Genomic DNA, 21,654 nt, shown 5'->3' on the forward strand with positions numbered 1-21,654 from the left:
AAGGCTTAGACTGTGGGGACACATCAAAGCCACCACAGTTACATGTGGCAGACAGACCCCTCTGTAAGAGCAAGAGCACCAACACTGACTGACTACCCCCATGGACAATCTTCTCTGTGGTCACATATTTGTCTGCTCTGGGGCCTCTTGATCCCTTTGGAAACTTCTGGTAGAGTTGATCTCTGTCAGAGATATTCTACTGCAGGCACCAGACCAGTCAAAGTAATAATTTCTGTGTCCGAGTCAAAGAACTGGATTTTTTTTACCTTCTTTTAACCTTTATCTTCATTTGTATGAAAGACAGAGAGAGGAACAAAAAGACAGGGGAGAAAATATGCTACCTTTTATGCTTTTACATATTGAAACAGGACTATTAGAAGCAGAACATCTGAGATAGGAATCTTAATGGTGGCAAAGATCAAATATAATCTTCCAGCTATAGTATTTATGGTTCCAGTTTTAGTTTCAGTGGATATAAAATTTATTCCAGCATCTCAAGTTTGCTTCCATTTGCAGTCTATTGCAAGCACTGGCACATACTTTTAGTGTGGATACTGTGGACACAGTCTGTGAATACATGTTGGCACAAGTTTCCCCGCAGCCACAGAAACACCTGCCTCCAAGTTAATTTATAATCTGCACCTATGGCCATGGGATGCTTACAAGTTTGTTGAAAAAGGTCTTGTCAAACCATAGAGGAAGGACTCTGTTCTTTCTCTTCTTGTTCCACATGACATAAGTTTGGCATTAACAAGTCACATTTTTATGTCCAGCTTTATAGATTGTTAATAATATATAAAGATATTTGATATGTAAGATCATGGGTCAAATATTTCTCACTCTACTCCCATGAATAGCCCCACAAACTTTATTTATACAACTCGTCTGAGGAAGACAGTCATGTTTTACCTATCCTGTAAAATTATTCTGCAGTGTTTTGAAGTGGCTCTCACCACTACTTAAGGGTATTCTCATTAACTTTGAAGCACAATGCATGTTCCCCTCTTGAGCTCTTCAGATGAAATCCTGTAAGATGAAGCAAAGTTGTTCATACATCAAAAGAAATCTGATAATGTGGTCAAGATGCCCTGGTTCTTCTCAAATATGATTCAGTACAGGAAAATATCACATCCCCTCCACTATTTCTGGGTTTAATGTATTCCATGTCACTCTATATAGGAAGGATTATGAAAATCCATTCAACCACTATTTCCTTGACAATTTTTTTCCTTTGTTTTATTAATGACTATGGACAACAGATCTGTAATGGAGTCACTCCTTTTTGACTCTAGTTTAGTCAGCTGGCATACTGCATCTTGGTCCTGTACTAGACCTAGGTTGTTTGTTTTTGGATAATTATCATGTAAGTAATCAGAAAGTGGAGCATCCTAGGATGTTTGTAAATATCACAAAGAGTCATTATTAAAAGTATCAGATAGATTATATGGGATGGTCTGGAAAGCACAGAGAAGTTCATATTGTAGTAGTTTTTCTCCACTAGTTTGTATAGGAAAGAAAAGTACTCCATGAAATGCAGAGCAACATAAACAACTCATTTCAGTTCAAATCTGGATCCAAGCTGGAAGCTGAGTATGTAGCACTCAATCCATTTTAACATAGAACCAGCAGCAGAAAGTTTCCACAGCATTTGTACTTTTATTGGGAATCAGCAGATGGTGCTTCCACAAGACCCTTTTCAAGTTCTGTGTAAAGAAATATATAGGTGGCTAGGTCATGCTGAAATGTTAATTATAACTGTCATGCCTGGCTGTGCATTGCATCTGTAAAGTCCATTGACCCATTTTCTTGCATTTTCTTAATTGCTGACCGACCTGTAAAATGGGTGACATATGCCAGACCTTCATTGTTACACCTCTACAGATGACAGCATAGGTACTCTAAGCCTGTCATTCTACATCGCTAAACAATAAGAAGAAATTGCATAGCTACCTTACAAGGATTCCTTGTAAGACGCAATGTCCTGAACAACCTTGGAATGAATATCTCACTCGGAGAAGGAGAAGAGCTGTGGGATAGAAAACAACAGTGCTTTTAGAACAACCTTGCACTGATGCACGCAGGACTAAAAGCGTCAACAGTAGAGTGGCAGCTGCTTCCATAGCCACAGTCTATCTTGAGTTCAGGGCCAAAAAAAAGCTACTCCATACCCTCACCTACTTGGTTTGGACCCCCACCTACACAGAAACTCATACTTCTCCAACTCCCTTCTGCCCCACTGCTGGCGAGTAGCTTAGGAAAACAGTCACAAGGCGAAAGTTGTTTGTGCAGTCTTTGAGCAGGCGCTGCCAGGACTGGATGGTGCTGGGATGTGACAGCACGTTCCTCCTCCCCACAGCAGCAGGGTCCCTGTCCACACCAGCACAGCACACACCCTCCCCCACCTGGGTTATCACACAGACAATCCCAGTGTCAGTGATTGCATTTTCCCTGCAGCTACCTGGTGCACATTCTGTATTAGACAAGAGTGCTTCAAAATAGGACAAAATATTTAATTCATAATTACACTCCAATTATGACATGAAGGTATATTATCACTAGCATAAATTTACAGTGACCTAGAACAAAACAAATTAAACTACTTTCTTAAAATGACACAAGAAAGACCAGTAGGGATTTTCCAACTGTTATATTCTATTTTAACCCCAAATCCATCTGTCTTCTTTGCAAATTGACATTATGTATACAATATTAGTCCATTTATATCCAACACATTACTGCTTAGCAGTGAATTCCTGAAGGTTTTCTTGGAAAATACTTAAGTGCCTGAGGCCCTGGAGAAATAAAATCCCTTTCCTTGCTTCCCAGCTATTTTTAATGAGATGAATAAACCCTTTAACTCCAGTACTAGCTAATATGTCCAGCCAGAGGTAACAATTATTTCCTGAAAAGCGACTGATCAAATTCCAGCTTTTTATCCTTGGAGCAGATACATGGGGAAAGGAAGGAACTCCATGAACATTACAAGACGTCATCATAGTGTGAAAATGTGATTCAGTAAAATTCATGGAGAGCAGAATCAAAATGAGTACCTACTGACAATCTGAATTGTCAGGAAAATGCCCTGCCACATATCTCCCTAAAGAAATCCCATTTTTTTTAGGATCACTGCAGGTGATTTTTTTACCAGGAATTCAGCTGAATGAACATTTGCTATTTTCTGCTGTCTCCACAAAAGGAAAATCTCAGAAACCAACAGCATAAGCAGGCAAGGTTTCATTAGGGAATGGAGACCAACCACCTATAGTGTGACATGAGCTAGCTAGTCTGAGGCAGGACATGGGAGAGGGCAGCACACATGATACACCTGGAGTTCCCATGAACTTCCCAGGAGCACTCCTCAAGGGACACAGCAGAACTGGACTGATGCATGTTGAGCATCTTCTTTCTGAAAAGCCTTTCAGGGTGCCAGAGCTCAAATGCTATCAGAGTGGTCTCAGGGGACAGCATCCCTGGTGGCATGCTGCTCAGGGAACACTGGAGGCATTTCCACAAGTGACTGAAATCCCAACCAGTTCCACTAGAGGGTTATGCCGAAAGAACAAGCCTCAGCAGCAGCAGAAACAGGCAGTGTCCTGTGCTTCATTGCACTGCTAATTGTCCTACTCCAAATACAGGGGTACAGCCTCCCGCTTACACCACTATGTTTTCTTGCAGGAGTAATTTAAGAAGCATAAAACACCTAAATGTTATCCTTTTCTCTGTCTGTGTCTCTGAGCCTTCAAATCTCCCCCTACAAATCTTTCTCAGCCTGAATTTGCTGCCTATGGAACATGAAAACTTGACTGATTCTAAGGTATTAAAACAAAAGAAAGTGATGAATTGTGTCTCTTCTCCTCTGACAAATAAAAGAGCCATAAAAGAGAAAATGTGTTTAAATCATAAAAAATGAACTATTGTAGAAAATATTACTTAAATATAATGTCATGTATAATTACCATGTAACTGAGAAAGTGATGGGTCCTGATCTAGTAACCTGCATCACCTCTACATGTGCATCTTGTCTGAGCAGGAATGCTCTAAAAAACAGATCAGATTTGAAGATAATCTCATTTCTGCATCTGAAAGAACACTGCTGTAATTGAATCAAAAGTGTTTTATCACTTTAAATAAAATATTAAAACTATAACAACAAAAATGTCATTGCAAATAAATCCCTATCTATCTTCTCTCCCTATATTCAGGCACAATTTATATGTTATCGTTCATCTATGCATCAAGTTGGTTTTGTTTTTTTTTTAATTTGGGGTTGAAACTTGTCCAGAATTTAATCTCATTTTTCTGTGAAAATTTTCTGGGGTTTTTTTTAGGGTTTTTTTTAACAAGTTCAACAGAATCAGCACTCTCATACTGTACTCTTATAATAACCTAGAATAATACAAGAATTACCGGCTAATGTCCTGCTGCAAAATAAAACAAAGTTTTTAGGAGGCTGAAAAAAGATCTTAAAAATTATGTGTATCTTTAAACAAGACAGGATAAAACTAGTATATTTATTTCATTTTAAGTGGTTGCAGACACAGCAAGTTACACTGTTGGTATGCTGTTATTTTCCTCAAAAGAGTCAGTTACTTCACTTGCACTATTGAATTTTGGGATATTGCGGTTTGAGCCAAATAGCATACAGAGTTCGATGCTTAAATTACTCTCTCACTGTCTAGATTTGTTATGTCTTCATCTTTGAGATACTTCAGAATGAATTCTTTTAAGGATTTGTGTTTTACTAGTAGCAGGCTACTAAAGCATGCTTCAAAATTTTGTGGGCAAAGCACTAATTGGGGTATAGACTTTCCACCTAATGGATGCAAAATCAGTTTTGACTTAGGCCTTCTCAGGAATGCATTTCTTTATTCTCTTTCCCTTTTATTTTATCAATAGATAAACTACATATGCATCAAAGACATCTAAGAAGAACCAAGCTATTGGAATTCATTCTAAGTCCTCAAGAGGTCTCTCTTATTTTGTGAATTCTTTGTAGCTATAAGTCAGTTTGGAGTAGTGAACATTGTTTTAAAATACTACACTTTCAGATTTTCAATTGTTATTCAAAGCCTCCCTTATATGTGTTTGCTGCTAAGAACCATTTTATTTTTTTCCTGTTAAAATTCCATGAACACTAAATGAAACCTAATAGCACAAGTTTGATTTGATTCTTTACTTTGCAGTCCTCTCTAGAGACTCTAATTTCATTTACCCCATGCTATCCCTTCCCTTCTCTCTCCCCTACTCCTCCATCAAAAGTTCTTGAGTTTTGTAAATGAAAATGAAGGAAGGTGTCTTTCTCTCATATTTCCACAAAGTAGGCTGCTTTTGCTATTGTGTTTTCACACCTTTTAGGGACATTGTGGCCCCACACCTTGCAGGCCTAAATTTCCTGGTTGGAAAACCTAGTGTTTCTGTCAAAGATATTCTTAAAATGCTAGATACTGGAATCCTGAAAACATTGTAGGGTCTCTGCTTTAATTTTTAAAAAGTTACTTGGAAATGTCATTGTTCTGCAGGAAGACTTTAAAAAGTGATTGCCACCTCAGAAACCAGACAGATAGATAGAAATCAGAAAGAAAGATAACTGGATTTAAAACTTCTTACTAAGTTGATTTGTTTGAATCAAGCCTTGTGACACACGCACATTCTGAACATTTGGCCCTGGCAATACTGCAGCTCTCTGAGGTGAGCAAACATGAAAAACAAAGACTTGTGAGAACTGCTGGTCAGAGGTGTGGGACCTAAGGTGTCCTCTATTTAACCATTACTGTCTTTATTACAGAGAAGCAGAGACCTGCCAAGCCTCACAGATTTTCTGGGATGACCCTACATAGTGAATTTTTAATGGCCCAATGTACTATTTTAGCATTCAGGTTAGAAAGCATTTGGGTGCTCTGACAGAACAATCTTGTAACTTTTTCCATTTGCAGACATGGCCTTCAAATACAAAGCTGGAAAGTATTCCACGCTGCTTTCTCACCATCACCACCAAAGAATTTAATCTTCCTTTTGGATACCATGAAGGATGCGCACAAAGCTCTATGAGCTCTGCTGCACATGGTCAGTGAGTGAAGGACTAGAAACAGACTGAGTTTCGTCTTGGAAATGGGACTTTCAAGATTGTACAGTTAGGGGGGAACTAAGATGCTAGGAACAAGCAGTACTTGGACTCTGGGCCACATTATGGTCACCTTCTACTGCCTGTAATGAAAGAAAGTAGGACAAACTTCATGACCAAACCTCATAATTCTCTTATCTTCAAAAAAAAGAAAAACATGAATCAATGGTAAATGTAATAGACATAAATAAAAAGACACCTAATATAGACCAAATCCTCAATGTCTGGATTTTTAATGAGGTATTAATGAAACAACATTTCTTTTAATAACCAGCTTATTTTCATTATTTCACATTTTAAAATGTGAAATAATGAAGAGAACCCAATCCAAGGATTTCTGCATGCATAAATGAGATAAGGTAACACAGCAGCAAGAAAGAATGACCAGTGGAGACAAATTTAGTTAAGATTTGGGGCTTATCCCTGCTGTTCCACAGGCTATCCCTATGTCTTTGGTATGTTGTTTTGTACCTGAGCAAAGATATTTAATGTCATTTGTCAAGTCCACGTATACCCAGGTTTGGTATTTGCACAAAGGTTATACCCAGGTATTTGTACAAAGCTACCAGATATGCTACCATACACTTCTGGAGCAGCAGCTCGAATTACACAGAATAGGTATATAATACAGAAAAATGGCTAAAGCCTTTTTCCTGCCTTTACCTCTCAAACCTTCTCATCTGAGATGTAGATGATCTCCATGTTTAACTCTTCCTGCTCCCACAATACTCTTGTACTATTGTACAAGATCTGTTAAGGATTAGCACGTTCTCAGAGTCTGAAGCCCCACAGATATCCCTCCTACTGATGACCAGTGGAAACCAGAGTTGTTTAGGTTGGTCAAGAGAACAGGCAAGAGTCAGCCCAGAGGCAAGAAAGCAGGAGCTCAAACCCATGCATTCTGGACTGCCTTGTAAACCTGTAAGTAAACTTGCTACCTGGTGTACAGAAAATGCACCTCTTCCCCCAGACAGGCAGGGAGAAAGGGTACTGCAAGGACTGGCAGTCTGGGGACACATTTTTCTATCCATAACTTGTGGCTACTCAAGTCACCTCATGATCAAGCATATAAGAAAGTGTGTACAAACTAACCATATTAGTGGACAGAACAGGAGCCACAGGGATCACTAGATGCCCTTCTCAGGGGAGTTTTAGGAGGACATAACACAATTTTAGTGCTACTGAAGGGAGACAATTCCCACAGTACATACTGTGAAGCCAACAAACTCTAAGTGATCCATGGAGGGCATCCATTGCAAAGAAATTTATGCAATGAGTCTGAAAACAAGGCATAAATTACCCTGGGGTCTTCATCCTTCCCACACTGCTAACTAACATTTGTATTTATTTCATAAAAGTCTGACTTCAAAATAAGACTTTAGATGATCTACAGATACCACTATCTAGCACTGCCATAGGACAAGTCTACAGAAGAGCAGAGCCATGCACTTAATATAGTAGAATAGTTTCATTTGTATTAAAAAAAATATAACTTTGGAAATTCACTGGGGTTTTTTGTGATAGCAAAAATGTACTTTTTAATGGACCAAAAATTTTGATTACCTGTAAAGGGACATGATACATAAGCGATGATGCTCCAGATCCTAAGATATGCTCCTTTTCTGCTCATAAAAATAAAGCAGCTCATCACAACTGAGATAAAAGCCTTGCTTTGCTTCCATCATAGCCATGACCTTACCTTCTCTAAAATTCTTTGTCACAGTTAGTCACATTTAGATCTTCATTTTTGCTGATAGCTAGTTCATTTTTCTTCTGACCAGCACATTTAAGGCAGTACTAGAAGGTGACATTTAGAGCATTTGGAGTTCACCAACAGGTACCATGTAGGACAATGCTGGTAACATCTCAGTAAGCTAGCACTGACTAAACAGCATTTTAAAATCCATTTGGTTCCAGTAATATCTGAAAGTAAACCATTAAAATTGATTCTCTTCCTAGATAGGTAATAAAGTAAATGTAAACCTCACAACAAGGTGTGAGGTGATGATCTGTCCCTAACAAGGCTGCAACTTTGACGCAGTCAGGTACTTACTGTCTTAGTCTAGAAACAAGACCCAGTACATCACCACATATATGCATTGAGATGAAAATTCTCCATTTATTATCCTTTTTCCCTTGCTACAATCAGTTTGTCAAAGTTGACTATCATGCCTAATAGTGATTTTTTTTTCATTAAGGTCCAATCCAGGACCTACAGTCAAACACAGCCTTTTTTTGGATTAGAAAGTTATGTGACTCCACACTTAAAAATAATCAGATATGTCCTTCACATTAACTCTAATAAGAAGACAACTAACTAACAGAAATAAACATAAAGTAATGGCAAAAATTGACTTAATTTTCACAATAGTTGTTTACAAACTATGTCTGTCCTCTTTATCTTTGGTTTAGTCTCCAGTCCTGGTTCAGCTGCAACTGATTGCCAACTGACAATGTCTCTTAAGTCTGCCTCACCAAATGTTCCAGACCTTAAAAGCACAATAACCATCTATAACCCCATTTAGCCATTCCTAAAGCACCATGCTCCTCGCCTATAATGGCAACATAAAAATTTAAAATTTTGTCACCATGGATGACATAGCTTCACTTGGAATAGTAGTGGAAGCAGAAAAGGCACTTTGCCTGTCAGGAAGCTGGGCAAAAGCCATTCGGCACTTAACACATTACTTCAGACAGCCAGAGCTGAAATGGCCTTCCAGGGGCTGTTCCACCTGACAGTTTTGCTATCTCCATGCTTCCTCCTACCACACCACTTCTTAAGCCTTTATGTGCAAATGGGTTGCCTAGAGCTAGCAGTGCTGTTCTAGCATTTCTTTACAGTAGTAGCATCCTAAGAACTGTGAAGAGCAAGTTTCCCACAATAACTATATTCTCTTTCCTTTTTATTTTTAATTTTTGAAAAATTAATTTAGAATCTACACCATAATTCCTGTTGCTGTTGAAAACACTGCAATCCCAACAAGGTGAGAGATTTGCCCTAGAAATTCCATGGTCTGTGGCACATTTCTGGTTGTTTAATACTGTCTGAAAATATACAGAGGAGCACCTCTTCAACAAATCAGGAAAGCAATAGATCAGTAGACTCCTTTATAATTTTTTTATTTCACTTCCTCAGATAGTTAATGTTTTTAAGAGTTTCCTTACAGTTTTTTCCAATACCATTTTCAACTGGTATTTCGCACTTTTGTCCAAGCTTTCAGTAATCCTGAAAGATTTTGCAACTTGTTTAATAACCTGTTTTCATTCCGCTCGTACATTAAACCTCGTCTTGCCACACCACATCCCATTTGCAATGGCTACTGAATAATAAGACTTGCTGCAGCTCCTCAGTGGTGGTCCGTGGTACTACCAGCACAAGACAAGAGAACACCTTTGGAGTGCCTAAGACGGCTTGTCCTGTTGGGACTGCCAGTCAGAGGTAGTTATCCTTCAAACTGTAGGGGGATACCCATTGCTGTTACTACTTTCTGAACCACCAAAAGAAGGTAAGGAAGTTTGGCTCATATCACATATACATCAATTTTATCTGACCAAAAACAAGAATGACACCTGTCTACATGACCTTTCTGCTGTATAAACCAGAATGAACAGTTTTACCAGTGTTATTTATTAGGTAAGGTCCCTACTACCTCTTTACCAGTCCATTGCCCACTACCTGACAACAGACATAACCTCCTAGGTCAATTTAACAAAAAAAAAAAGAAAAAGCAACTGTTCAACATCTGATAAGCACAACATTCCCCAAGAGCACGCACTGCAAGTTCTATGTTTAATAGTATCACTGATGTGCAGGATTAATTTCAGTAGAATAGCACACATAGCCAATATGAGCTATTAGAATTCAGTTCACATATTTTAGAGCTTAGTTTTATCAGGAACTAGTTTGCTTGTTTTTCACAAAAGGTCTTGGTTAAATCAAGAAATCAAATTTTGTGATACAATTTTTTAATGATATTTTGCTAAGAAACAGCACAGGAAATTTCTATAGAGAAGTTGTTGTAATTCTTCTTCTCCTATACTTAAAAAAAAAAAAAGTGGAGGGAAAGCTTTTCAAATGGTACAATGCAACAGTACTCAGAAAAGTCCTTAAATTTAATATCTGTGATGCAAATGAGGGGACCTTACATTAAATTGAAGTTTTGCAGAAACAGGTCCTTCTTTTTGTGACAATCAGTGCAATTAGATGGGAACAAAGCAAGATAACAAGTCTTCTCTCCTACCAGAAGAGGACGTCCTACCTTTATTTGAGCACTTGCTCAGTGGGAGAGGCCAGTTGTGTGAGAAACTCTATGGGATGATGCGTGCATACACCCAGGACCACAGGAGGGTGTCTGAGTCTTTTTCTGCTCCCTTGAATGTTAGATTGCCAGGATAGGCCTTCCCATTTGCACTTGATCAAATTCCAGATCCGTTCGAAATAATCAGTTTTGTCCTGGAGTCCCATCCACAACCTAAAAATTTTATTGCAGATATGCTCCTTATCAAAGAGGGGGTTCCAAGCTGGTCCACTCCTGATACCAGCAACTACTCTTCTGTTAGGCAACAGAGTGAGGGGAAGGGTGTAAAAGGTAATGTTATACTAGCACAGTGAATACTGACATCACAAAGTCAATATCCCACGTACGTGTATGTATGTATGTGCGTGTGTGTGTATGTTAACAGCACATGTTGACAAGGTAACTTGCTGGTTATTTTTCCTCCTTCGCCATATTTTGCTGCTATTTTACTCAGAGGCCAGCCACTTAATATTTTGTATTAATTTGGAGTTTGCTGTAGCTGTAGCTATGTCTATAGCTATATTAGAACACAGAAATATGTAAATTGAGAGCCAAATCTGAACTTTCTGAAAGACTGAGATGTAAATATATAAGGAGTTTTTTAAAAGCTCTATTATTCCAAGATCAGGGCCAGCTGCAAAGATTGGATTCACATCCAAAAGCCTATATTAAAATGCATACATTTCTTGGTAGAAAGAAGTTGTGAAACCTGTCAGACTGAAAACAACACTCTTTTCTTGTGCTGCCTGACAGTTCAGTTACAGATCGACGCTATTGTTTTTTTGGTAATTTAAATATGATTGTTGGCAAAGCAGAAAGGGGCGGGGGAGTCATCAAGAGTGGCATACACAGCGAGAAAGAAGAAAGCATTCTGATTACATAATATGTCCCTGACATGTTCTTACTCACAAACCCAGTATCTAGCATTTAAAAAAAGAAAAATTAATTTAAAAAAAAGGGGGGTGGGGGGAAGAAACAATGAAAGAAACAGCAGCTGTTTCTAAGTGATGTCAGAGAACAGGTGTGATACAAATCTCCATACCAGCGCAATCATATTGATCTCCCGATGATGCATGCATGAAGCACGTGTAAACCTTATCGACCCATTCTGCGTTTCATTTCCAGGAACACGGCCTGAAAACGCCCCTCTATAACTGAAAACATTTTCGGGATAAACACCGTATTGGCCAATTACTAAAAAACATACACAAACGGAACACGGGAAGGTGAGCCCGACCCCGCAGCCCTCCAGGCGGCCGTGCAGTGCCGGGCCGGGCTGTGCAGTGCCGGACCGTGCCGGGCCGAGCTCGGGAGCAGCCGCCTGCGCTCCCCGCGCTGCCGCCGGGATCCCCCCGAGCCTCGCCCGGGACTCCTCCCGGACCAGCGCCGGCACCTCCCGCCGCGTGCAGCGGATGTGCCGGGAGCCCCGCGGGCACAGCGGCCGCGCAGCGGCCCCGGGGCGGGCTGCGGCCGGGCGCGGAGCGGGCTGCGGCCCGGCCCGGCCCGGCGCTGCCCTCGGCCCGGCCCGGCGCTGCCGTGCGCGCCGCCGCCGCCAGGGGGCAGTACGCACCCCCGCATGAGCGCGGCTCCGGTGGCGGGGGTGGGGGGGCAGGGGCAGAGTGGCACCGGTCTGGGAAAAGACTGAAAGGGATGTGGCGTCCCGGAGCTTCTGAAGTGCTCAAAATGCCCGGGCGATGCTCAGGACGAGGATCATAATAATATTAACCAAAAAAAAAGAAAAGAAAAAAAAAAGGAAAAAGAATATCCCAACGACAACAACACAACAACAAAAAACGCAGCGAGGTCAATCATTTACCAGTCTGCTCCTTAATGCGTGTGACCGCAGGTGGTACCGAGGGACATTGTGATTCATGCCCACTTTCAAAGCGGGACCAGGGCCCGGCCTGAGGCACCCAAACAACTGTCTTCTAATATTAGCACGGCTGTATTTCTGGATCTATTATAGTCTGTCCAGACAGATCCCATTGTAATGGGATCTTTTATTAAAAGATTAGCACTATCTCCTGCAGTTGGTGGAAAAAAATCTGTTATCACTGAGTTATTTGCAGTTGTGGGGAGGGGGCGGTCGGGAGGGGGTGGCGGGGGGCGGGCGCGGGGAGGAGGGGTGTGGGGAGGGCCGGGCGGAGGGCGCGGGCGGCCGCGGCGCACCGGCCCCTGACCCGGCACTGTCCGGGCATTCCTGTCTGCATACTTCGCAGTCTGTTGTGCTTTGGTGGCTCAGAAAAGCGAAAGAATCGAAATTTAAAAGGCAGCTTTTGAATAAACAATACCATTTTCCGTTAAGTAATCGTTTTGTATAAAAGGAAATATCGCCTACTCAGTTTCATTCAGCGGTGCCAAAAAATGTTATAAATGAGAGACCGCCAACTTTTCTAAGGAGAGAATAATGCCAGACTGTGCTTAATAAACTAGTGCCCTAGAAGTTCATTATCGATGTTGCAATCTTTCTGTTTCTGAAAGGAGACCGCCTACGTCGCCCCCGTTCCCGTCTCGTCCTCGCGGTCTCTCCCAGTGAAAAGCCTATCACCCGGGAACGGCCCTAGGTATTAAACTTTTAGCCGGCTCTGTCTTTAGGGGCTTTTGGGCTTCTTGAGGTTTGGGGCTGACCGATCGGGGTGTGGGGCTTCTTCGGGCCGGGCGCTGTGTCCGCCCGCCGCCGGCGGTGCGGGCAGCGGGATGTATCCTGCGCGGCACCTCGCGCGGGGGCCGCGCCCGCGGAGCGCGCTCCGGCCGGGCGGGCGGGCTCCGCTCCGCGCCCCGCAGCACCCGCGGCCCGCCGGAGGGGCCGGGGCGCCCCTGGGCCGGCCGCGACCCCCGCGGGTCTCCAGCCCCCCGTGGCGCTTGCGCGGCCGCGGCGGCTCCGCGGCGGGGCCGGGGCCGGGGCCGCTCCCGCCGCTGCCCCCGCCGGCGGCTCCGCCGCTCAGGGCTGCGCGGGTGCGCGCCTGTGTGTGCGTGCACCTAGAGCGGATAATTGGAGAGGGTTTCCAGAAGGTGGAAAATGTCACCTGATTCACACTGAACTTTTTAAATCTCCCCACCCCCGAGCAGACACACACACACATTAGGAGACCGCCCACCGCAGACAGCTAGGACCCCCGTATAGATTTAAAGAGAGACTGCATTCAGAGCCTGACGTTCATTCAATAGAGCGATCATAAGCAGGCTGGCTAGTGCTCGCTCCCTCTCCCTACTCCCCCTCACGCTGTCTCTGCCTCTCTCTCACTCCCTGCTATACTGAGGATGTTAAATCAGAGAATCCACCCGGGCATGCTCTTAATCCTGATGTTTCTGTGCCACTTCATGGAAGATCATACAGTGCAGGGTAAGACCAGACTGTTTATTCGCAGATATATTTCTTTATTATTATTAATGATTTTTGTCTTTCGGGCACGGTTTAGTTTGCTTGCGGTGTTAAACGCCTCTCTCCAAGGTCCAACAGAACAGAAGTAAACTGTGGGCTGTGTAGCGAGGTGCAGAGGTGTCATTTAGATCCCTTTTTGATCGGATCTTCGCACTGCTCTGCAAAGGCACAGAGGACAGATAGGATGTTTCTTGGGTTTTGTTGTTATTATGCAGCATGAATGAAGAGCAGCATCGTGAGGGAACTTTCCCAATCTCGGCTGCCGAATGAATGCACAAAGTTTGTTGGTAATTTAGTTCAGATTTTTATCTCTCCTGACTGACTGAAGGGGAGGAGGTGATGGAGAACCCCACGATTACAGCTGACATTTTTAGAAACTAATAAGTGGTCATTTTGCTGACTTTAATATTGGATATTAGGATTTCCTCCTCCTCCCTACTCTTTTTTTTTTTTTTTGAGTGTGTGAGTAAATATTAGCGTTGTAAATTCTCCTGCACTGAAGAGTATCCTTAAATAAGTTGGTGGTTGGGTTTTTTTCTTTTTCGTGCGAACAAAACAAACCCAACCTGAAATTGACAACTCTTAAGAGCCCTCTTTCGACACAAGGGAATATTGATCTCTAGTTTGGGAGCTTTTCCCCTTTTCTTGACCATGTTCCAGCCACAACCTGGACGTCTTGCCATTGTTTTTTGGGGTTTTTTTATAATTTTTTATTTTCTTTTTCCTTTCCCCAGTACCGGTATAGATATAAATTAATCTAACGTAGGCAACTGTAAGACACAAAACTTTTTTTTTTTTTTAAAGAAGTGAATTATTTGTTCAATGATTTTTTTAGCGGGGGGAGTGAGGTGGGGGGGGGTGTCTTCCCCCGCGCCCAGCAACATCTCCGCTGGCCGATCCTGACCCCTCGCTGCGGTACATTCCCATCGGAGTAAGGAGGCAGGATCGAGCCCTGGCTGGATTATCAGCAGAATCAATTGGTATTGAGTTGCTGGAGAAGTCACATTGGTTATTCACGAGAGACTCATCTCAACTAAAATGCTTCAGCTAAAAAAGGGGGAGTTGCTTGGACTAATGTTCTTGGCTTGACTCCACAAATAACAGGGATACAAGAGGGGGAAAAAAAGGCAAAAAATAACCCCAAGAAAAACCACTCTATCCGGTGTAAGGACAGTGTACTTTCCTCAGAAATGTTTGCAGGAGAGATGGCACCTATAACTTTTCCAGCTTGATCGATTTTTAAAACTCTGTAGGGACCTCCTACTACAAGTGTCCTTGTGTTTTATGTACTTTGCTCACTTTTTTTTTGGAACTCTGCTGAATTATTTTAGCGAAGGAGACATTTGTTAATAGAAACAGCAAAATGTGGCGATTTCGAAAGACTTCGCTAACAGCAAATGTTCCCAATTCGTGCAGATTGCAAAATGGGCTGGGAGTGAAACTGTGCGGCACTAAAACAATGCTGCTGTGCAGCCGCGGTGAGGAGGAGAGGGCAGGGGGAGGAGGAAGGAATTTGCAAGCGCGATTTTCTTTTTATTCCCTTTTAAATGCACATCCTTTTCAAGCCTCTGTCACGTGTCGGTAGTGCTCCTTCTGCTCTACATATGGAATAAATACCTCCAAAACTCTCTCTCTGTTTTGATTGGGTCTTCTCTTTCTTTCATTTTGTTTTGCTTTGTTTTGTTTTGAATTTTGTTTGGTTTTCTTGGTTTGGGTTTTTTAGTTCTTTTGTGGTTTTGGGGAGGATTTTTTTGTTTGGTTGGGTTTTGGTGGGGGGGGGGGGGAGGGTTTGTTTGTTTTTTTAACTGCGCTTCCAAATGGGCCGTAGTAGCTGCGGGTTATGAAACGGGACAAATAAAAGGAAACAGTCTAGTAAAAGTCACGGCAAGGCGCACGTGCTGTGTCTGGGTCACTGGTGGCCGCCACTGATCCGTCTGGGTGTCCCCCCCGCCCCCCGCCCCACAGCTGGGAACTGCTGGCTCCGGCAGGCGCGGAACGGGCGCTGCCAGGTCCTCTACAAAACCGACCTCAGCAAGGAGGAGTGCTGCAAGAGCGGCCGCCTGACCACGTCGTGGACGGCGGAGGACGTCAACGACAACACGCTTTTTAAGTGGATGATTTTTAATGGGGGAGCCCCAAACTGCATCCCGTGCAAAGGTGAGGGGGTGCTGGCGAGCTGCTCCCCGCTGAGGAACGGCTCCGGCAGGGGCTGGTCTGGGGGCGGAGGAGCGGGCAGGGAGTTGGAGGGCTCCCTCTGTCCTCTCGCTTCCTTCCTCGCTTCGCCGGGGTTTTGAGGGACGTCTCGTACCAGCCCCGGGATCGCGGGGGGGACCCCCATTTCTGCCCGCCGCCTTGCACATCACGAGGAGGAGGGGAGACACCCTCTCTCCCCACTGCCCTCGCTGGCGGAGGGAATTTACCTCGGGCGGCGTGTCCTGGAACGGGAGGGAACGGTGTTTTTGCTCTGTGCTCTGGGTTCACGGTATCTTTTTTTCTTTAAGCAGTTTTGACACCAGGTCTCTTCTGCACGCTTGGTACTAAAGTGGTGCCTCTTTCCTTCCATCAGAAACATGCGAGAATGTGGACTGTGGACCCGGGAAGAAATGTAAAATGAACAAGAAGAACAAACCTCGGTGTGTTTGTGCTCCGGATTGCTCTAATATCACTTGGAAGGGCCCCGTGTGTGGCTTAGATGGGAAAACCTACAGGAACGAGTGCGCCCTTCTCAAAGCCAGATGTAAAGAACAGCCTGAACTTGAAGTCCAGTATCAGGGCAAATGCAAAAGTAGGTTTGCAAATCTAATCCAATCTCCCTCAAATGCCAAAGGGTGTCTGTCTGAGAGTAGGGAGGAGGTGTTGGATGTACTTCCTCACAGGAACCAGGTTGGGAGAGAGTAACTAGACCATGCTCAGCAGTCAAGGATGTAGCTGAACTGAGAGCTCCCCATAGTCTGGCAGCACTTGTGTTCACACTGCTACCCTGAGATATGAAGGCATCCTCCAGCAGCCCTTAAACAAGGACAGCTGCTGAAGGCTTTATGTGGTCATTTGTTGTCACCTATACACTCCTCACTGGGATCCTAGTATCTTCTACTAATCTCTGTGTTTCTGTCTGTATTTCAGAGACCTGCAGGGATGTCTTATGCCCAGGGAGCTCCACATGTGTGGTTGACCAAACCAACAATGCCTACTGCGTGACATGTAACCGAATTTGTCCAGAGCCTACCTCCCCTGAACAGTATCTCTGCGGGAACGACGGCATAACTTACGCCAGTGCCTGCCACCTGAGGAAAGCTACCTGCCTCCTGGGAAGATCCATTGGATTAGCCTACGAAGGAAAATGCGTCAGTAAGTATCTTTGGAGGAGACTGAGTGTGGGGGGGCTTCCTCAATCACCTGTTTCAGAGTATCCGGTGTGGGTAACTGGACAGATGTAGTTAGTGCTGGGGAAGAAGAGAGACTTCAGCAGCTTGGGTTAGTGCTCCCCTCCCAGAAGAGGAGAGCCAGGGTGAACTTAGTCCTAGAAAAGATTGCAGTAGGCATGAGGGAGAAGAGGTCCTGATCCTGCTATGGCTGTGGGTGCTGACATTAGTACCCAATAGAGAAATAGCCTCCCTGAAATAGATGATGAGGTGGTTACGATGTAACAAGGTCACCCTATTCAATGGGTCTGTATTCCTGGAAACAATTGTCTTCAAGTGGTCTTGGCAAAGACTATGTTAACTTAATTGAAAACATCTGATCACTTTTTCCTCTTTAGAAATAATTGTGGGCTTTGGAGACAGTGGGTGGGTGAAGATAGGCAAATAATTTCTGTGCAACCTGACATTCTGTGTTGGAAGTGATTCCAGAAAGGATTGATAACACAGTGTATTATGAAGAAGCACCTGCAGGGCAGCCTCTGCTCCCCAAAACTGCTGGGGGAATCTGGGGGAGTCTCAGGTTGCTTTAAGTTTGCATAGGTTGAGGTGAATTCCCTTTCAAATCTTGTAGACAACTGCTGTCTGTGGGTTAGCTTAAAAATAATAGATTTAGAAATGCTGGACCTGTTGACAAATCCTGCATTTACCACTAATTTGGGGAACGAAATTTCCACTGACATGAAATGGAGCAGGAAAGTCATGTACAATAGGCAAATGTAATTCTGTATTCCCAGGGCCAAGCTTTGCTGGCACAGCTGTCTTTCCTCCCCCACATATAGACAGGCACTGTTGTCCAAGGGAATACTTGCTTGAGCAAAATCAGCAAGTATCATCACATCTACTGTATCTGAGCTTTCTTTCTTCACAGTTCACAGGGGAAAGGGAGGTTTTGGGGGTTGCTTGTCTTTGCTTTGCTTTTTGCTTTGTCTTTTCACTTACCTCTAGTATTCTGTGTGTATTTTTAGAAGCCAAATCCTGTGAAGACATTCAATGCAGTGCTGGGAAGAAATGCTTGTGGGATTTTAAGGTTGGCAGAGGTCGGTGTGCCCTCTGTGATGAGTTATGCCCTGAAAGCAAGTCAGAAGAAGCAGTGTGTGCCAGCGATAACACAACTTACCCAAGCGAGTGTGCCATGAAAGAGGCAGCTTGCTCCATGGGTGTGCTTCTAGAAGTTAAGCACTCTGGATCTTGCAACTGTAAGTGAGATTTTTAACTCTGCAGACACTTAAGGCTTCTGAAGGCGATGCCTAGGTAATGAAGACTTACACCTTTAAACATAAGAAAGATTGATTTATTGATTCAAGGTACAGTAGAATATAAGTATCTATCTTTCACGCACACACTTTGGTTGCTGATAAAATGCAATAGATCTCCAACAACGAGCTGGCCTTCAAGTTGGAGTTTTTGGGGATGTTCCAAGGACAAGCCGTTCTATCAGAAAGGGGTTGCCCGAGGAGTGTAATTCTAGTGACTTTTTTTGTACTTTGTCTGCTCTCGTGTGCTTTGCTGATTGCTTTATTAACACCTGGATAAACTCTTAACTTGGTCCAAAAGAACAAGCTTAAAGGTAGTACGTGGCACCTGGTTTAGCACAGTTGCCTCTACTAACTCTGAATGAAGGACACAAAGCAATTAAACTAAAACACCAGAGCGCTTTTTATGTGATTTCAGGAATCTGCCAATAAAACCTGAGCCATTGATTCTTCAGAACTTTCTGCAGTTATGACTTCATAGATTATGTGTAAAAAACCTTATTGCATAACAGCAGATGCCAAAGAGCATCTCACTACAAGTCGCATAAAATGCAACGCTGTATTATGGCTGTTCAGAGGGCTTTCAAAACATGCACTGAGCTGCTTCTGCGCTGTTGTTGTCCTTATTTAAACAACAGCTCCCCTGTATTCCCCCATCTAGCAATTAATGAAGACCCAGAGGATGAAGAGGAAGATGAAGACCAGGACTACAGCTTTCCTATATCTTCCATTCTAGAGTGGTAAAACCTCCATCACTATTGAAACAGCCATTGGGCACAAAATCAATGTCCGTACTGTAAATAAGTGTATGCTTATTTATTTTGGGGAGAAAAAAAAAAAGTATACATATAGTTGAGTCTCGTAGACATTTATTTATACTGTGTCATGTTTTATAATTTATACATAAAATGTCTGGTTGACCGTACACCTTGTTTTTTGAAGAAATTTATTCGTTACGGGAAGAGCAGTGTTATTTATTGTGAGGTCTCTTGCTTGTAAAGTAAAGCTTTTCTTTTTTCTTGTGAACTATAAAAGTCCATTCCTTAGAGCCTACCCACATGATCTCATCTCTTTGTTTCACTGATGTTAACTTTTTTCACTTTAACAAACTTGCATGTCAGTTTCTGTTACATTTATTTATTGGATTTTCTTTTTGCCAGTTCTGTACATAAAAGATCCCTGTGTTTTTGTTTACAAGGAATCTTGACTGACCAAAAGGCATTGTAACTGACTAAAGTATACTGTCAAGGTGCAGTGAGGCAATCTTTAAGGAAACTTCTTGCACTTCATTTTCTGTACTTCTCATCACATTGTGTACTGAAGTAATCTCAGTGTTTTGAGAGTTTATACTGTACTATACAAATTTTGAACCCAAAGAAATTGGATTGTGAAGTTTGATAACATCTACAGGCCTAACTGTAATAAGAATAAAGGTTTCATTTTATTTTTATTGTTTTAATTTTTTATCACACGCATAAGTGTTTTATCAGGTGTTTCCTTTAAGATGGTCTTGCAGTACCACTTTCAAAATTTTCTTTCCCAATCGGTGTGTTGCTAAAAGTTATATCAAAGCTTTATCAGTTCAAGTTTCTTGCTTTTCATAATACTTTTTTTCTGATGCAATTTTATATTTTCAAACATGGCGAGTTAAATATAAATTCATTTAAATATATAGTTTTGTACTTTTCTACCATGTAAATGTGCAATGTATATAAAAGTTATAATGTGTATTTGTAAATAAATGATGAGTGAAAAAAAAAATAAAAAGTGGAATTTTCCCTAGAGGCAGTCTTCAGTATCTCATTTTGAATGGTTTTGGTCCTTTGGATTCCCCTGCACCATGCAACACCACTTAAGGCCAAAGCTGTCACCTCACACTGATATAAGAAACCCTCTTTTCAGATGCAAACAATGTCTCCAGTTCACTACTGTTTAAGTACAGTGATAGAGGAGAAGAGATTTTCTTCTTTCTTTTCCACTCTCAATCCTCTCAACAGGAAGTCTGTAATTTCATAGAATGAAAACTGTTTTGGGTTAGAACAGACTTTAAGACTGTCTAGTTTCAACTCCCCTACCATGGGCAGGGACATCTTTCACTAGTCCAGGTTGCTCGGTGGCCCGTCCAAACTGGCCTCAAACACTATGCCAGGGATAGGGCATCCACGGCTTCTTTGGACAACTGTTCCAGTATTCCACCACCCTCAAAGTAAAGAATTTTTTCCTAACACCTAGTCTCAATTTCTCCTTTTTCAGTGTGTACCCATTTCTCCTTGCCCTGTCACTCCAGTTCCTGTCAGAGAATCCCTCTCCAGCTTCCCTGCAGGCCCCTTCAGATACTGGAAGGTGTCTGTGAGGTCCCATACAACCTTCTCTTCTCCAGGCTGAGCAACCCCCACTTTTTCAGCCTGTTTTCATAGGAGACATGCTCCAGTCATCTTACAAACCTCATGATCCTTCACTGGACTTGCCCTAGCGGTTCCATGTCCCTCTGATATTGATGACCCGAGCTGGATGCAGTGCTCCACGTGGGGTCTCAGCAAAGCAGAGCAGAGCAGAGGGGTACAACTCCTCTCTCAATCTGCTGGCCAATGATGCTTTGGATGCAGCCCACGATTTCCTTGGCTTTATGGGCTGGCAGCACCCACTGTGGGCTCATGGTGAGTTTTTCATCAGCCACCACCCCTGAGTCCTTCTCCACAGGGCTGCTCTCAATCATTTCTCTGCCCAACCTGTGAGTGTGTCTGGGATTGTCCCAAGTGCAGGACCTTACACTTGGACTTGCTGAACTCCCTGAGCTTTGCATGCTCCCACCTCTCAAGCCTGTCGAGGTCCCTTTGGAGGTCATCCCTTCCCTTTGTTGCCCCACACTTTTTTAGACATCTTTTACTTTGATATTTCTAGGAGAATTCAAATATGCATTTGGATTTTTATCCATTGGTCATCTATCATTTTTATCTATTGGTCATCTATCCATTTAGATGACCAATAGAAAAAAGCAAAGCAGGATCTACTTGCTCAAATTCAAGATGTGTAATAAATAGCAAAGGAAAAAAAAAAGGAAATCTAAGAAACAATCTGAGAGCACACTATCACTTGGAAATTATTTTTCTCCCAAGAGGAAGTTTAATTCAGAAATTCTTTTTGGTTAACCTGTATTAAGACTGGACACTGTTTCAGA

The 21,654-nt window shown here is 42.7% G+C and overlaps 1 protein-coding gene and 1 long non-coding RNA gene across 3 annotated transcripts in view; one reads left to right on the forward strand and one right to left on the reverse strand.

Moving 5' to 3' along the window:
- The window catches only part of LOC135291062 (uncharacterized), a 22,167-nt gene extending 10,463 nt beyond the window's left edge, over nt 1-11,704 (reverse strand). Inside the window, exons 1-3 of one of the 2 annotated variants that reach the window (XR_010353926.1) lie at nt 11,627-11,704; nt 3,957-4,037; nt 1,951-2,026 (exon numbers count right to left, since the gene is read on the reverse strand). This is a non-coding gene — a long non-coding RNA (uncharacterized LOC135291062). Of the gene's footprint in view, nt 1-1,950; nt 2,027-3,956; nt 4,038-11,461 lie in introns of both variants that reach the window. The other variant, XR_010353925.1, reaches the window with a different exon arrangement.
- Nucleotides 11,705-13,549: 1,845 nt separating this feature from the next.
- Nucleotides 13,550-20,258, forward strand: FST (follistatin). The gene is made up of 6 exons (XM_064404338.1): nt 13,550-13,762; nt 15,767-15,958; nt 16,368-16,586; nt 16,925-17,149; nt 18,189-18,419; nt 19,138-20,258. The coding sequence occupies exons 1-6, from the start codon at nt 13,681-13,683 to the stop codon at nt 19,218-19,220; spliced, it is 1,032 nt and encodes a 343-aa protein (XP_064260408.1). The 5' UTR covers nt 13,550-13,680; the 3' UTR covers nt 19,221-20,258.
- Nucleotides 20,259-21,654: the final 1,396 nt, after the last annotated feature.

This window comes from Passer domesticus, chromosome Z (assembly GCF_036417665.1).
Source record: "Passer domesticus isolate bPasDom1 chromosome Z, bPasDom1.hap1, whole genome shotgun sequence".
In the NCBI taxonomy this organism is placed as follows: Eukaryota; Metazoa; Chordata; class Aves; order Passeriformes; family Passeridae; genus Passer; species Passer domesticus.